General features: G+C 41.5%; 1 protein-coding gene across 1 annotated transcript in view; it reads left to right on the plus strand.

Annotated features, from left to right (window-relative positions):
- Window positions 1–18377, plus strand: part of LOC135201869 (dynein axonemal heavy chain 3-like) — a 250908-nt gene that overhangs the window by 64020 nt on the left and 168511 nt on the right. Inside the window, exons 14-17 of the mRNA XM_064231170.1 lie at window positions 201–305; window positions 3559–3702; window positions 4097–4216; window positions 5310–5443. Coding sequence (XP_064087240.1) covers window positions 201–305; window positions 3559–3702; window positions 4097–4216; window positions 5310–5443 — 503 coding nt within the window. The remainder of the gene's footprint in view (window positions 1–200; window positions 306–3558; window positions 3703–4096; window positions 4217–5309; window positions 5444–18377) is intronic.

The following is an 18377-nucleotide window of genomic DNA, read 5'->3' on the forward strand; positions in this document are numbered from 1 at the left end:
GCTTTTAGCTCCATTTCTTTCTTTATTTCTTTCTTTACGTATTAATTGCATATTGTTATTGACATACTGTTATTATTGATAATAGATTAAAAATTTTCAGGTTGTTTTTAGTTTATTTTTTTTATCGCATAATGTGAAAATTCTTGTCCATGAAATTACATTGTAATGAATAACAATGATCATCTCATTTATCGTTGTAGGCAATTTTGGACGTGGTGCACTTAACTGATGATGACCTGGCCACAACTGCAGCAGTCATTGTATGGCCAGCGAAACTCAAACCAGTTATTGAACGAGCTGTTGAGGTTTGTTTTCAAAACGACTAATGTTGGTGTTCCATCGCTTTTCATTGTTATCAAAGACAGCAGACCTGATACATTTTTTTTATAAAGTATGATATCCAATTAGAAGAAATGTATAGTACAGTATGTAATAAATTAATAATTTTTTTATATAGATGTAAGGAACATCAGTGCATAAAGATAATTTGTGATGAAGGAATGCAGATTTAAATAGAGAATATTGCAAAAAGCAGTTAAAGAGAGTTTTGGGGATTTGTGTATACATCAATGAGGACGCCATGAAATAGGGTGTTGAAGGAGCACTGTAAGAAACTGTACCTTTAATTACGGCTCCTTATTTTATTACGGATTAAATAGAAACTTTAATTAAAAGACATTTAAAACTGATTTAGATGAATTACATAGAGTCCCTTCACCTGATAGTTATGTTCATCGTTTTCATCCTCAAAGAAGACTGCTCTGGGGATATGGCTGCTTGAATCATCTTGGTTGATGTCCTATCTGCTTAGCCATCCTCTGTTGCAGTTCTAGCCATCATCTCTAGCTCTTGTCTCCTGTTTACTATCGTGGTTGTGCTTTAGCGCCTCTTTGGCAGCAGTCTGCCTTGACTCCTGAGAATTCTTGTGCCTTTCCTTACATCAATGGCTAGTGGGAGTTTGCCAGGGGTCTGTATTTGTTCTGTTGACCTGAGGGCCATGTCCCTCCAAATACTGTTTCATCCACTTTCCAGAAAGAGAAGCGACTTTGCTATATTTTGTGGGTTCATTGTTCAAATGCCGAATCTTGGCTTGGATATGTATATGCTCTTTAGGTCTTCTAGTTTAATTGGCATCCTAGTTTGCTTCATCCAAGTTTTTATCCCTTGAATATAGTCATTTAGTGGGTACTTGTTTCTTTTGGTATAGTCTACAGTGTTGCCTACAAGTATGTGTCAATCCCCATGCCTGCAGTTCACGCTACATTGGATCCATCATCATCCTCCCTGCCAGTTTTCTTGACTTTACTCTGGATAAAGCACCTTGCCCTTCGAGCCAGACCTTGGATATGCATCTCTTTCCCAGACTATCTTGTCATGACAATTCCGCACATTTCAGAGTTAGTTCCATACAACTATAGATGAGTTCCAGTTTAGAAACTGCCTTGATTCATACAACCATTGTGATTCTAGAAGTGTGACCATTTCTTCTTGTAATCAGTTTATGTCTGATTGCTGAAACCTACTGTAGGATGTCCCTCAGTGTCCAGCGATTCCCATGCTATCACTCCTTATGCTGGCAATAGGGACTTAGTTGCTAGGAAAGGTCTTACATTGCTCTCATTCATTGTTTCTTCAGGATCTTACTGCTTAAGACTGACTCATCTGTTGGTGTCCCACCTTCTGCAGTTGGGATGATGTCTTTCCTTGGACATCTACAACCCAGTTACAAATTCAGAAAGCTTCTTTGTTGTATTTCTTGCCCTGCCATTGAATGTTAGGCTTCCTTCATTCAGTCTTCTTCAACTGGCCTTGTTGGTTTGAACAGTGGCTGTTACACTTTAGGCTTTGTCAGGCCAGAACACCTACAGTTTCATTGTTTGGTTTGCTGAGGCTACTGCTAGAGTTTTCATACCTGTCAAATATTATACACCTCTGGCTGCAGTGGGAGTCTTTTATAGTTCATTGAGGCTGCCATGATCTTTCAGGTCAAGGGTTTATCCAGCTCCTGTCTTTTTCCGTAGGTTACATCTGCACCTTCATTCACTCTTCTTCACTTGTAAGGTTGTCTAACTTAGTTTAACAAGTGAGGGTTTTTTTTCAGGAATAGCTGCAGTTACTTTTGCCACTTCCTGCAACTGTTTTGCCATGATTCTTCTTCAGCAACTGGGCAGGATTTGTTGGTGCAAATGACAACAGGGTTGTTTTTCCCTCAACTATTCTCTCATCAACCCGTAAAGAACGTCTTCTTCAGGTTGTGATTTTCCACTGTAATTTGGAATTTAAAATAATTGCACTGCATGTTTCAAATCTGCTTTTCAGAGTGGCCTCATTTGCTGGAAAGGTTGATGCTTTTTTTTTTTTTATTATTTGCTTCAGTATGAAGTACCTAGAGCTCCAATAAATCTTCAAGTTGGGTCTTGACTTTGGTTCTCCCCGTTTGCTGGTAGACCTTACAAGTCTCTGTCAAATATGTCAGTTTTCTTGGGACTTTGGGTTGTGTTTTGGATGACCTCGGGCTGTACTAAACATGTTGGTAAGCTCATACCCTTCACAATGTTTTACATATCAGTCACCAGTCTTTGATTGGCCTTCCATTGCCTCTGAGTTGCTAATTTGACTCTCTGACAAATAGAATGGTATCCCTTTTTGCTCTTCAGCAATGCCTTCCATGGGTCAGGAGTTCCATCCTTGGTAACTATGAGAGTTGTCTTAGCCTGTCTCCGACAGAAAGCATAATCTTATTCATATACCTTCAGACTATTTCAGCAAATAATTCGTGGTTCTGAACATTACTGACCTTTTATCTGTCTTGGCTTTTTTTTATCAGTTGGTGCACTGTGCCATCTCCAATGAAGTAACGGTGTCAATTACCCAGTTGTTTTGACACCAGATTTAATAGACACAATCAATCAATCAGTCCAATGAAATAAGGGATGTGGGGTGGGGATCAGGTTTTGCTAAGCTCTTCGCTGATTATTTTTTCCTTATGCAGTAAATCTTATGATTATGGATTTGCCTTTTTTTGTGGCACATCATTGTGGCTAGCCATGTCCTTCCCTTGAAAATGGCAGTAAAGTAGTCTTCCCCTCTTCCTCATATTTGTTCATCAGATATCTAGCACTGAGGGCATTTTTACCTAAATTTGCTTTTTTAAACCACTTATATCGCCCTTTCTATTACAATTCTATTGCGAAAGTCCTAAACACTGCTTCTTGACTTGCTTTTGCCAACTCCCTGTCTTCTTCCCTTTCTTGGCCATCTCTGCTGCAGCCTTCTCCCTAAACAGATTCAGGCTATTTTATGATGGATTTATACAGTCCCATTAATCACTAACTTTAGTCCCTCCCCTCATCTCCAACTACATATGAGATTAGTAGAGTAGGCTGTGGAGAACCAATAAGATCTCACGTAATAAGAAGTTGGCTGAGCATGCACAGTGGAACCATTCTTTTTGGAAGCTTTTGCTTTGTGCACCTATTTTATGATGAATGACTTTGTATAGGCAATATAATTTTGGAAACAATTGTTAATTATAGATGTCATTTTCTTCTTTCCAAGTCTCTTGAGGATTATAAGCAAGAATTTGAAGAGACCCTGTTGGAAAGGTCAGGTGAGGTCAATCATACTTTGGAGCGAATTCAGCAGTTTGTCACCGAATTAGAAGAACTTTCTGATGTTGCTCATGTCAGCAAGTATATTAGGGTAAGTTGTCATATGTAACATTTAATTCCCTTGTTGATGAGTTTCTTGGAATGAGTTTGCATTCATATAGAGTATTTACGAAATCAGTGTGTACAAGGAAAGAAAATCACATAATACCATACAGTCTTTGACAACAAATACCTGATTAATCATTAGTTTTAAGTCAAGGAAGCATTTCCAGATGAAACTGGTTTATTATTAAGTGTTATCGCAACTTGACTGGCCAGGGGAAAGGTTGTCTTCCCAGCGTATGATGAAATGCCAAATTCTTGTTGTTTTATTGTAAATTTGAGAAGACTGGTTCATCAGGACAAATTTCCTTTTCTTTTACATTGTCATTAATAATACTGATATCATTAAAACTCTATCTGTATTTTTGTTTTTCTATAATCAGGAGGTGAAGAAATTAGAGGGTCGTCTGGAGGGAGTCAGTACTCTTGTGACATGGGTCAACCAAGAGGAAGCCCTTTTCAAGTTTCCAGTCTCATCATTCCCTCTTCTAGCAGAACTTAAGGTACAACAGAATTGAACTGAAAAACCTTTTGATAAGGCTATTTTTTTTAGTATAGTGTATCATTTAGAATTTATTTTACTAAGTCTTATGAACTAATTACATACGATACTAAGTCGTACATAAGGTACAGGTAGCTGAAAAGACTGAAATGTAATGTTACAAAAGCTTTGTATTAACAGCAATTGTAATTTGTTAATGAGTGTAGCCAAAGTTACAGTTTAAGTTACTGCTGTAGCTTATGCCATACCAAGTCACCCCAATGTGAATAAAAATCAAGAATTATCATAGATGATAATTTTCTGAGTACAAGTACAGGCAGGCTCCAGTTTATGGCAGGGGTTCTGCCCCCGCCGGTGTGCCATAACCCAAAGCATCATAATTATAATGGGAATAAATAACACTGACAGTACTGTTACAGAGCCATAAATGCTGTAAGTCTGGGCAATGGCACCGTAAAGTGGGTAATAGCGGCGAAAAATCTGGGTTAACAGCGCCGTGAGGCAAGTGCTGTAATCCCAGAACAACGTAACGCAGGGGACTGCCTGTATAAGTACTTTATATTGTTTTACATTAACATTAGTTTTTTTGCATCACCTAACTATACTCTGTTTTTTCCATCTGTCCACCCGCCTGTGGTGTTTGCATATGGTAACACTGCGTCCCGGGCTTTAGATAGTTACGTTTTGTGTAAGTTTTAGGTAAATAAAAGGATATCTGGGTGTACATTTGCAACTGAAAAGTGTTTTAATAATTTACTGTATGCAAATTACACCGTTAATATTCGAAATAGGATATTGTTATTATTGTCGAATGTAAGCTAAATGTAACTATCTAAAGCCTGGGACGCAGTGTTACCATACGCAAACACCACAGGCGGGTGGACAGATGAAAAAAAAAACCGAGTATAGTCTATGAGATATCAGTCTTATTAAGAATTTATTAGGAAATATTACAGCTGAACTTTGAGACAAACCATTATGCACCATGAAACCGACTGTTGGTAGCATGAGTATATGTATTTGTTGTTTTGTTTTAATCTATTAATCTATTGTTTTAATCTATTAAGAAGGCACTCTCCTATCCTATACTCCAGGATTGTTTGGTGCCCTATGAGGAACTATTTACGTTGGTGATGAAATGGCGAAAGTATGAAAAACATTGGATGGATGGTGATTTCACCAGCCTTGATCCAGACTTCATTGACGTTGAGACTGAGGACTTGGCCAGGTGGATATATGCTTAACTTTGGACGTTATCAAGTATTAATTTAGAAAAAAATTGCCTGGTAATGTAAAGTATTTTGTACAAATGGGTTATGGTAAAACCTTGAGCAAGACCTTTGGATTAGTAGTGTAGATAATTTTGCTTGTAGATGATACATACAATTGCAAAAATTTGTGTTTAAAATTATTGCCAAGGACTGAACAATTCTAGCCCCAAAAAGAGTCAAACATAATTTTGCTAGATTTATGATAGGCTTCATCTCTTTTCCATTTTCTCATATTCTAGTTACACATCATAATTTGAATCGAGTTTATCCACTTGGTGTAATATTTCTCAAGCCAAGACAAATTTTGTGCTTAAAATGATTCATTTGGGAGAGAGAGAGAGAGAGAGAGAGAGAGAGAGAGAGAGAGAGAGAGAGAGAGAGAGAGAGAGAGAGTTAAAAATATAACAAGTTTCATATGTCAGTGATGCCTAAGTCTAGTTTTAACATAATGTTTCTCATTTATACTATACTACATATACTGTAGTATTGTTTCCTTCACATGTTTGATCCACCGTAACCAGCTTACAGGAAAGATGTATTTTATGGCAATCCAGCCAAAATTAGTTTACCAGAACAAGACTGACACATACTCTCTATAGGGGTATAATTTATAGTAGAATTCAAAGTTTTTGTCACACTGCATTATTCAATATGAGACCTCTTCAGTGAAAGCTCTTCTGGTAATTTTCGATTCGACTTACAATCAGAGAACAGACCGTATGCTGGAAAGTATTGTCTCCCATTGGCAAACTGACATATAGAATCTTAGGAACTCAGATTCTTTAAACAGCAATGAGCTTACCAAAGAACCGTTTTTCTTTTATATGTAACTTACCAAATAATTACATAGCTACTTACCCAGCAGCTCAAAATTTGAACATCGCAGAAGTGCTCTTTTGTTTTTGGTGCAGGTAACTAGCACAAAATACTGCATTTGCATATAATTTTTGTGACTAAATGCATATTTTGTTCATGAAACTTACCTGTCAGATATATATATAGCTGTATTTTCTGACGTCCGACAGAATTTCAAAACTCGCGGCACACGTAGTGGGCGGCCAGGTGGTAGTACCCATTCGCGCCGCTGGGAGGCGGATATCAGGAACCATTCCCATTTTCTATTCATATTTTTTCTGTCGCCGGTGCTGGAAACAACTGTTTGCAGTACCTCCGTCTAGGATTTTTGGATTATCTCGCTTTAAATTATCTGGATTGACTTTTGGTATCGACTCTGGATTGTTGGATTGGCACGCGTAATAGTGGATTGGTTTTTGATTTTGGATTGGCTTTTCTGTGTACATGATGTCGGGATCAAGTACAGGGAGTTTCAGAGTGTGTGTGAGGAGTGAATGTAAGGTGAGGCTTCTTAAACCTTCAGTTGATCCTCACACAGTTTGTATGGAATGGAGGGGGCATGTTTGCTTGGTTGATGATCGGTGCAATGAATGCAGGGATTTGTCAGATGATAAATGGAAGATGTGAGACCTATCGGCGTAAATTGGAGCGTGATAGAGTCAGGAGGTCTTCCTCCAAGAGCAGTTCTACAAAAGGTAAGGAATGTAATATTTCTCCTCCTCTAACACCGGTAGATTTTGTTCAACCTAATCCTGTGTTGTTGCCTTCGGGCCCTATTGCTGTGTCTGGAGAAGGTAATGCCCTTTCTCTGATTCTCGAGTCTATTCGCGCTCTTGAATCTAAAGTGTTGGCCTTAGAAACTGGCCCTGTGAATGTTTGTGATCGTGCCCCATAATGCCTCTAGGCCTAGACCTCTATCGGGCTCCCAGGACTCAGGGAGTGGGTATGTCGAAAGCCGCAAGAGGGTTACAGGGGCTCCCCACCGATCTGGCGTCCCTTCGGCAGGCCTTGTTGCTAAGTCCCAGGCTGCCAAGGAGCGCGCACGGGCGCGCGTCCTGAAGGATTGCTTTTCGTCCTCCGAAGCGTCCTCCCCGCGCAAGGGGTGGAGCGCTCGGAGAGACTCTCGTCCACTGAAAAGGACTTTTCGTTTTGAGGACGCTTCACGTCCTATATCACCGCTTTCTTCAGAGGACGCGTATGACGCTTTTCCTCCTCAGAAGAGAGGTAGAGTCTCAACCGACGAGGACGCTGGGTTGCGCGCACAGGCGTGTTCCCCTGAGATGCAGGTAGCTGTACCTGTGAGAAGGAAGGAGGCGTCCCCTCGCCCCTCGCCTTCTCACAGGGTCAGTCCTGCTCCTTCTTCTTCGTCACCTACGAAGAAAATCCTTTTGTCCCTTCAGGACCAGATTTCGTCTCTCATGGCTCAAAGGACTCGCCCAGCAGCAGTCGAGCCTAAGCGGAGAAAGGACGTCAGGCTGCCCGTCAAGAGGACGAAGCAGTCTCCTTCTCTCTCATCTCGTTCGTCTCTCTCTCCTCCTCCGGATCGTCACCGTTCTCGTTCTCCGGGTAGATCTTACGCTCAGCAGGACGCTTTGCGCTTTCGACAGGACGCTTGCTACGCGAAGCAGGACGCTTTTGAGGACTCTCGGCAGGACGCTCTCCGTTCAAAGCAGGATGCTTTTCGGACGAGGCAGGACGCTTTTGAAAAGCAGGACGCTTTTGAGGACGCTCAGCAGGACGCTTGCCTTGCTAAGCAGGACGCTTTTGGCGCCTCTCGTCAGGAAGCTCGTGCTTCCTCTCGTAGGGACGTGTCTAATAGTAAGACAGTCCCTGTCGTTTCAAAGGACGCTCAACGTTCACAAGATGTCCGTCCTTCAACAAGTCTTAAGGATCGTCGTAAGGACGAGTCCGTGCCTGAAGCGGTAACTTCCAATCAGCGGAAGTCTTTGTTTAGACCTAAGCCTGCTGGACGTACTCCCTCTCCGGATGGACGTTCTCCAGTTCCTCTTAGAGAAGAAGGAGAACATAGTAGTCCAGCGAGTTCAGTCGAAGAGGAACCTCCTGTAGCTTCGGCTGTCTCAGAATATAAGGTTCTTGTGCGGCTGTTACGTTCGTCCTTCGGGGATAAGTTTCAGCCGGCAGCCCCTAGGTCTCCTCCCTCTCAACTTTCGTCTTCTAAGTCAGTCAAGACTCCTGAGTTTGTCGAGATGAAGACGTCGCTTTCAACCAAGAGGGCTTTCAAGAAGCTCCAAGACTTTATGTCTCGAAGGAAGGACCAGGGCAAGACCACTTTCGCCCTTCCTCCCTCTAGACTCTCCGGGAAAGGAGGCATTTGGTATGAAACCAAAGGAGGACGTGGGGGTGAAGGTTCCTTCGTCCGCTCTTGGGGACTTCTCCAGTTTAGTGGACGCTCAGAGGAGGTCCCTCTTATCATCTGCAAAGGTGTCCTGGACTCCTGTGGAGACGGACCACCACTTGAAAGGACTGCTGCGCACTTTGGGAGTCTTCAATTTCTTAGACTGGTGCTTGGGAGTTTTGGACCTTCAGTCTAGAAGCCCTGATTCTCTCAGTCTGGGGGAGCTGTCCAGCGTGTTGTCGTGTATGGACAAGGCCGTCAGGGATGGTTCGGAAGAGCTGTTTTCTCATTTTGGAACAGCTTTCCTGAAGAAAAGAGCTCTTCTATGTAATTTTACCGCTAAGTCGGTTTCTCCCGCTCAGAAAGCGGAATTGCTCTTTTCGCCTCTTTCGGACCATCTCTTCCCCCAGGCTATGGTGAAAGATCTTGCGACTAGTTTGCAGGAGAAGGCGACCCAGGACCTCTTGGCACAGTCTTCAAGGCGCCCAGCAGTTCCTTCTACATCTTCGTTCGTGAGACCCCCGAAGAAAGTCAAACCCTTTCGTGGGGCACCCCCCTCCCCCCCGAGAGCAGCTCCTCGAGGGAGAGGTTTTTCAAGAGGAAGAGCTTCATTTAAGCCAAAATCTACCAAATGAAGATCTTGTCCTTCAGACGCCAGTCGGGGCCAGACTGAAGTTCTTTGCGGAGGCTTGGAGGCAGAGAGGGGCGGACCCTTGGACTCTCAAGATCGTAGAGCAAGGGTACAAGATCCCCTTTTTACATCCTCCTCCTTTAACATCAACTCCCAGAGACCTCTCTCCGACTTATCAGGGAGAGAAGAAAAGCATCCTTTTCGATCTTTTAGACCAGATGGTCGAAAAAAGAGCGGTGGAGCAAGTCGTGGACCTGGAGTCAACAGGATTTTCCTGGTGCCGAAGCAGTCGTCGGGTTGGCGCCCAGTCCTGGATGTGAGCAGGCTCAATCTTTTTGTGGAGAAAAACAAGTTCAAGATGGAGACGCCTCAGTCAGTGCTAGGAGCCTTGAGACCTGGCAACTGGATGGTGTCTCTAGACCTGCAGGACGCGTACTTTCACGTCCCCGTCCACCCTCTTTCAAGGAAGTACCTGAGATTCGTCTTAGGCAACAGGGTTTGGCAATTCAGAGCCCTTTGTTTCGGTCTCAGCTCGGCCCCAATGGTTTTTACAGTAATAATGAGGAATGTAGCGAGGTGGCTGTATTCTTCAGGGATCAGGATATCCCTCTACCTCGACGATTGGCTGATCAGAGCGTCGTCGAGAAGAAAATGTCTGGAGGACCTTCAATCAACGTTAGCCCTAGCAAAGTCCCTGGGCCTTTTAGTCAACTCCAAAAAGTCACATCTGACCCCGACACAGTCCATCGTGTATCTGGGGATTCAGATGGATTCAGTGGCTTTTCGGGCGTTTCCATCCCAGGAACGTCAGCAGCTAGGCTTAGAGAAAGTCTCAGCCTTCCTAGGGAGAGAGACTTGCTCAGCGAGGGAATGGATGAGTCTGCTGGGCACCATTTCCTCGCTGGAAAAGTTTGTCTCCTTGGGAAGACTGCACCTCAGGCCTCTTCAATTTTTCCTTGCGGAAGAATGGAAAGCCAAGGAGGACCTGAATGCGATCCTAAGGATTTCAAACCCAGTGAAAGACCACTTAAGATGGTGGCTCGACCCTCAGAAGTTGCAAGAGGGTTTATCCCTAAATCTTCTGAGCCCCGACCTAGTGTTGTTCTCAGACGCTTCCATTTCCGGTTGGGGAGCAACACTAGGAGGGGAGGAAGTGTCAGGCTCCTGGAGAGGGGAACAGGTAGCCTGGCACATCAGTGTGAAGGAACTGGCAGCGATCTTCCTGTCGCTGCAGTTCTTCGAAGGCAAAGTGTCAGGCAAGGTCATTCAAGTCAACTCGGACAGTACCACAGCCCTTGCATATCTGAAGAATCAGGGAGGAACTCACTCCCGATCCCTTTTTCTCCTTGCAAGGGAAGTTCTGCTATGGGCAGACGTAAGGCAGATCAAGATCCTGACGAGATTCGTGGCAGGGGTACAGAATGTCAGGGCGGACCTTCTCAGTCGTCGAAATCAAATTCTGCCAACAGAGTGGACCTTGCACCAGGAAGTCTGTCAGCAATTATGGAGACTGTGGGGACGTCCTCTAGTCGACCTGTTCGCTACGTCGAGGACGAAGAGGCTTCCTCTGTATTGCTCCCCGGTCCTGGATCCAGGAGCAATTGCGGTGGATGCGTTGCTCTGGAGCTGGACAGACCTAGATCTTTACGCCTTTCCCCCATTCAAGATCATGGGGGAAGTCATGAGGAAGTTCGCAGCTTCAGAAGGGACAAGGTTGACTCTGATTGCCCCGATGTGGCCAGCAAGAGAATGGTTCACAGAGGTCATGACTTTCCTTGTGGACTTCCCAAGAACGTTGCCCTGGAGGAGAGATCTACTCAAACAGCCTCACTTCAAAAGGTATCACCAAAACCTCTCCGCTCTGGCTCTGACTGCGTTCAGACTATCGAAAAGTTGGCCAGAGCGAGAGGCTTTTCGAAAGCAGCTGCGAGAGCAATCGCTAATGCTAGAAGAGCCTCTTCAAGAGCTGTCTACCAATCAAAGTGGGCCTCCTTCAGGGCATGGTGCAAAAAGGAAGGAATTTCCTCTTCCACGACCTCTGTGAACCAGATAGCAGATTTCTTGCTCTACTTAAGAAGAAATGTGCAGAAATTGGCAGTCCCTACAATTAAGGGTTATAGGAGTATGTTGTCGGCCGTTTTTCGACACAGAGGACTGGACCTCTCTGACAACAAGGATCTCTCACGATCTCTTAAGGTCGTTCGAAACCTCCAAGATTCCTCAGGCAAGACCACCCTCATGGAATCTCGATGTGGTTCTTAAACATCTAATGTTAAGTCCCTTTGAGCCTCTCCACGAAGCTTCTCTACGGGACTTGACGAAGAAAGCGCTTTTCCTAACTTCTCTGGCGACGGCGAAGAGAGTTAGTGAAATCCAAGCGTTCAGTAGCCTAGTGGGCTTCAAGGGGGACAACGCTGTCTGCTCGTTGAGCCCAACTTTCTTGGCTAAAAATGAGAACCTGTCTAATCCTTGGCCCAAGAGCTTTGAGATCAAAGGTATGTCGGGTCTCGTGGGTCAAGAACCAGAGAGAGCCCTGTGCCCTGTCAGGGCTCTCAAGTTCTATGTTCATAGAACTAAAGAGATAAGAGGTCCCTCAGGTAATCTCTGGTGCTCGGTGAAAAGACCAGATTTGCCATTGTCAAAGAATGCTGTGGCTTTCTTTTTGAGGGACGTCATTAAAGAGGCTCATTCATCTTGCCAGAAGACTGATTTGAGCCTCTTTAAAGTGAAAGCTCACGAAGTCAGAGCCGTAGCTACTTCTCTTGCCTTCCAAAGGAATATGTCTATCAAAGATATCCTTGATAGCACCTTTTGGAGGAGCAATTCCGTATTCGCCTCACCTTACCTCCGGGATGTGAGAACGATTTACGAGAACTGTAGTTCTTTGGGGCCATACATTTCGGCAGACACAGTTTTGGGGGCTGAAGGTAGCTCTCTTCCTATCCCTTAGCTTAGTTTAGGTTAGTTTTATTGTTGTGTTTTTGGTTGATGGTGAGATCTTCTGTGGAAATCTCCCATTCTTTAGTTTAACTGTCAGGGGTTTTTTGGTTAGTTGGTCAGGTGGTGGTCGGTTGCTGTGTTACTCCCATATGTTTGGCTCGATGGTCTTGTCACGTTGAGGTCACGTCCCCGTTGACAGAGCATCCAGAGTGCACCAGCACTACAGGTCTACACCTGGCTGGCAACTCTGATAAAAGCAGAAGCAGGCTTAAGTGACAGTAATCACAGAGTCTACTTTGCTAACAGGTAAGGAACCAAGAAGTACATCATTTACTTAATTTAAGTTTCCTAAAAAATCCTATTCTGTCTCTTCCCACCATCCGAAGGTGGGATTCAGCTATATATATATCTGACAGGTAAGTTTCATGAACAAAATGTTATCGTTATAATACAATTAAGTTTGTTCATACTTACCTGGCAGATATATATAATTAGAGTGCCCACCCTCCTCCCCTCAGGAGACAAGGGTCATGAATAAAATATGAATAGAAAATGGGAATGGTTCCTGATATCCGCCTCCCAGCGGCGGGAATGGGTACTACCACCTGGCCGCCCACTACGTGTGCCGCGAGTTTTGAAATTCTGTCGGACGTCAGAAAATACAGCTATATATATATCTGCCAGGTAAGTATGAACAAACTCAATTGTATTATAACAATAACATTTTTTAATTTTTAAGTTCTAAGCCTTGGTTTACTGTATAAGCATTTCTAGAGTTTTTTTGTGTTTTAACGATCAAAACAGGCAGTTCTAAGGGTTTTTAGAAAGGTTAAATTCTTCACGGGGGTGTGGTACCCATCCCCTATGAGTATGGGGGTCCCATTGTAGTGTTGCTTCTATGTCTCGAAGGTAATGCATAGCAGACAGTTTTATCACAAAAAGTGCATTGAGTCACGAAAATATGAAAATACAGCAATTTGGGAATATCTCTCAGTGAAAAATACTGCAAATAGGAGAATTTCCTGTGAATAATGGGTATATACGGGCCATAGAAAATCGGCAAATAACGGAATCCGCGAAGAGCATAGAAAACGGCAAATAACGGAATCCGCGAAGAGCATAGAAAATCGGCAAATAACGGAAGCAGCGAAGAGCATAGCAAATCGGCAAATAACGGAATCCGCGAAGAGCATAGAAAATCGGCAAATAGGAGAATCAGCGAATTGTGAGTCCGCAAATAGCAGGGGTGAACTGTATATGATAAATGCTGTACGTTAGGACCATTCTCCACGGCTGGCATGGCATTGGTGGAGGAAGGATGGGAGTTATGCTAACTATTTCCTCTTATCTCGTCTCCTTGATTAAGCATTGTTGAGTTTTCTTGGGAAACTGGGGGTACTGTGTACCCAGAGTACCCACCAGTTATTTTTTTAGTTGGGTTAGATTATTTTTGTGTGGTGTAGGCGTGATTATCTTTTGTTGTTGTACTGTGTCCAGGGCAGGGACACACAAGAAAGATATTAATGTATATATATATATATATATATATATATATATATATATATATATATATATATATATATATTATTATTATCTATTTATTTTGGATTGTAAGCTTTGGCAACATGCGATTTACTCCAATGCTGCAAAGCGCCCGGTAAAGTGGGGGAAACTTTTGGCCAGACCACCTCGCCACTACAGGTCAAGAGGAGCTTAGATCAGGGGCAGTATCTGTCTACTGCAGCTCCCTCACCAGGTGGGGTTACAGCAAGCATTTCACGATGCTAGCTAAATTTTCTAAGTCAATTTCATCTCCATATCTGGGTTTTTTTTACTATAGTTTACGTCCATGTATCCCACCGGCTATCAGTGTGGGATTCAATTCTGTAATTATTTGGTAAGTTACTTATATAAAAATGACATTTTTATAATAAGATAAAGTATTATATATACTTACCAAATAATTATATGATTAGAGCCCTCCCTCCTCCCCTCTCATTGACATAAGGCTCAAACAAATTGAGCTCTTTAGCTGTGCAGCTGTTCTTCCTCGAAAGTAGGTGGGGCTGATTACTTACACCAAAAACAAAAGAGCGCTACCACAATTTTAAAATTTTGATCTGTTGTGTAAGTAGAAATAATAGCTATGTAATTATTTGTTAAGTATATATAAAACTGTATTCTATTATAAAAAGTCACATTTAAATTATTCTTTAATTAAAGTAAGCCGTTGGTACTTTTCATAATTTGTCTATAGAGAAGATATGAGTTGTTTTTATGGTGACAGAAATATTGTTTAATGCTCGGTTGTTAAAAATTTTGATAATACAGTAGTTTAAACCATTGCTATTACAGTTATTCTTAATTATCTGTATTGTCATATAAAACATAAAGTGTCTCAAATCACATTTCTTTTTGCTGTTATGATATCAGGGTATTATTTCTGAGAGGTAATACAGGAAGTAATTTTTCTAGATTAATATTACAAGTTTCGTTTTTTCAGATTCCATTTGCTTTTTGTTATCAAACTGTAATATATTTTTTTTTCTAAAAGTGTTCATAACTTAGGACTATAAAATTTCATCGTGTACCAACTAAAAGCAAGAAAATGATTGTTCATAGTTATTTTTAATATTATTCATTTCCTTCAATTTTTCATATAATCTGATTCTGAGGTACACTACTAGTAATCATAATGCTTATTAAAACCAAAAGTTATGGAAGTTATCCTCCCCGCCCCCCCAACAGCAGTATCGTGATTATAAGTCATAGAATATTAGTTAATCAATCTATTTGTCTGTCCTAACCCTAATAAAAAACACGCTACTTTATTTCCCATAACCCTACATAGATTAAAAGTAGTGACTTTCTTCATGTGCTATTGATGAAGTAACCAAGATCACTCATAGCAAGGCCATTCTTCGGTGTATCCTTCATCTTCCTGGCTTATTTTTCCACCCCCAGATATATCCTAGTCTTGTCAAAAGATAAAAATAGATAATAGTTTTTACTGATTGTGAGCTACTTCATCTCTATTTATAACTGAACTTTCCCATAGATATATATACTAACTGTAGCAACATTCACTTTTGATAGTGTAGATTTAGCACATAGCCTCCATCTAGAAAATAGTGAGTCTAGTCTTGTGATTGTCGTGATTTGACCTTCGGAAAATAATTGTGAATTTTCAACTCCTCTGATTTATTCCAGTGATCACTTCTCGCCAGACGACACCGAGCGGTATTTTTGATTAGATGCTTTTGTTACTGTGGTTTTTCTGGATATTTTTGCTTATTTTTTAATAAGGCATTTTAAGCCTGTTCTCATATTTTTATACACTAAGATCATGCGTCTTTCTGCTGAGGTCACATCTACACGACACAGTATTGGCCGTTACAGTATATATATATATATATGACAGCTTCAGACATTTCAAATGATTTACTGAACATCTTCCTAATTTTCCTCCTTTTGTGGTCTGTCTTATTCCATGCATGCCACGACATTTTGCATCAAAATGAGTGTTATACATTTGAGATTTTCTTTCCTTTTATTCTGCTAGTATATATAATATACTATGGTTTTACAATAAAACAAGTTTTCATTCAAATCCTTTAATCATAGATAGCCTTTGACTGCGCGGAACGCATCCAAATGCACACAAAGCAAAGTTTTTTAAAGAGAGTTTCCGATGGACATGTCCCCCACTTTTTTCCCCAGCCCATGATGACGTGCCACTTTTTTTCGTTTCTTGTGGCAGTCTCCATCTGAAAAGAGATGGTGAGGTAGTCTGGTAAAAAAACTTCCAGGCAAGGAGAGTTTCCATAATTGATGGCTTTGTGAGAGAGGTATACTCCAGATAACTGGCACTAGTAATGGGTTTGGAACTGAAGATGAATACTTAGCAAAGGATGGCAGAAAGCTCCAAATGATACTTGAAGGCCAGAGAGAAGGAAAGGGCGCAAATCCCACAAGCCCTAATTACGAACATAATGAGGTCCTTTCTGAATGCAGAAGAATAAGCATGAGAAATGACTTATTGTGGCCAATAGGAATGGAGATTTTGAGATAAATTGATGGTTTTGGCAACACCTGTGTAGGAACAAGTGAGAAAGTAAGTTATTTATATAAAAATTACTTTTTATGATAAAATAAAATTTCACATATACATCATCATACTATAATGGGCGTAATGTCTGTCTGTCTGTCTGTCTGTCTGTCTGTCTGTCTGTCTGTCTGTCTGTCTGTCTGTCTGTCTGTCTGTCATTCAATCACGGCCAAACGGCTGGTCAGATGGGCATGAAACTTGGCAGGGTAATGGTGGGGACCCCTAAGATGGTTTGTAATGGGGTTTCATCCAACCTACCCCCCTCCTTTGTAGGGGGTGGGGGTGAGAAGGGATTCCCTGAAACGGAGCTGTTTCTGGCCGTGAAACGAGGCTGGTTATTCCCGTAGACTTAGTTACTTTACGATTTTTCATACATAATTTCTGTACAACTTCCCCGGAGAAAGTCGCGAATATTTCAGCTCGGTCACAATAGAAGATGAAAATTATCATCAATATCCGCAAGATTTTTTAAATAACTTAAATCCATCGGGACTGCCAGTGCACAAAATAATGTTGAAGAAGTACTGCTCGGTAATGTTGCTTCGGAATTTCGATCCTGCCAATGGACATAATAAAAAAGAAACTGACAAGTTCCAACTTTCTACTCTTTTTTGGAAGACACAGGATCATAAGAGCATTTATCAGTAGCCATAAAGCACTGACATACAAGTTACGTCTTTGCAGTAACATAATGAAAAGAAAGATACTTTATTATTTGTATCACTGTGCAAAGTAATTGACAAAGAAACGAACCAATCAAGATCCCTGTTCCGTTAAATGAAAGTCACCGACAGAGAGAGAGAGAGAGAGAGAGAGAGAGAGAGAGAGAGAGAGAGAGAGAGAGCCATTTAACGACATTAATGTACTACAATTTTATAATTTTATCCTGCTATCGAAAAATGAGAGAGAGAAAGAGAGAGGAGATAATTTGTGATTTGAGAGCTAAATAATCCGATAATCCCATCACCGTCTTCGTTACTTGACTTACATTGAGAGAGAGAGAGAGAGAGAGAGAGAGAGAGAGAGACGAGAGAGAGAGAGAGAGAGAGGTATCATTAAAAGAGGGGAAACAACAATGAATAAGAATTTCTCTGCGCTCAGTGATCGTCCTTTGAATTACATTATGAGAGAGAGAGAGAGAGAGAGAGACTATTCATGTAATCGCCCTTATTTTAATATTGCTGAACAAATAGTACATATAAATTTTTCACTTCTGCACCCGTATTTTATCACCCATCATAGATGGGTAAGTTTGCTAGTAAGCAGTAATTACAGATGGAGCCCTCCCTCCTCCCCGCTGATTGACATACGACATAGGCAGAATGAGTTGCCTGCTAGTAATTCTTAGTATTCCTAGTAGTGGGCGGGACTGGTCACCTGCACTAGATCAGTGAAGAGTTACCTGCGATTTTTTTAAATTTTCAAGTTGCCGAGGCAAGAAATTGTTAGCTAAATAATTACTGGGTAAGTATATATGAACTTTTATTTTATCATAAATATGTAATTTTCTTGAAATATAAATACTTTGTAAATACCAATCTTTGCAAACCTTATAAGGAAAGTTAAGGTTGCACACTTGGACTGCACATACAGGGTGCCACAAATGGTCATTTGTGGCAGAACTTACTGCACTTATCCACAAAAATATGTTGAAGCATAATTTTCAAATGAAAAATATGACGTCACAAAGATCACACCACACTCATCATTGGCACAAAACTGTAATGTGCTGAAAGAAAGGAGAAATCTTATTAGCTTTTTGAACAGGTACACAGATGAGTGAAAACAGGGCCACTTTGTGGACTGGATGATTTGGCTGGAAATGTGCATTGGGATCTTACTTTGACATGGCTTGCTTCCTGTGCCTGAATGGGTTCTGCTTTGTAAAAGGCCATTTATGGATAATGGGTTTGTAAATCCAAACATTGATTAGGACTAACGCAACCCACGATCTAATTTAACTCCCTAAAAATGAATACTTAGTAAATGACATTTCTAATG

The sequence above is a fragment of the Macrobrachium nipponense genome, chromosome 28 (genome assembly GCF_015104395.2).
Source record: "Macrobrachium nipponense isolate FS-2020 chromosome 28, ASM1510439v2, whole genome shotgun sequence".
NCBI classification, from domain to species: Eukaryota; Metazoa; Arthropoda; class Malacostraca; order Decapoda; family Palaemonidae; genus Macrobrachium; species Macrobrachium nipponense.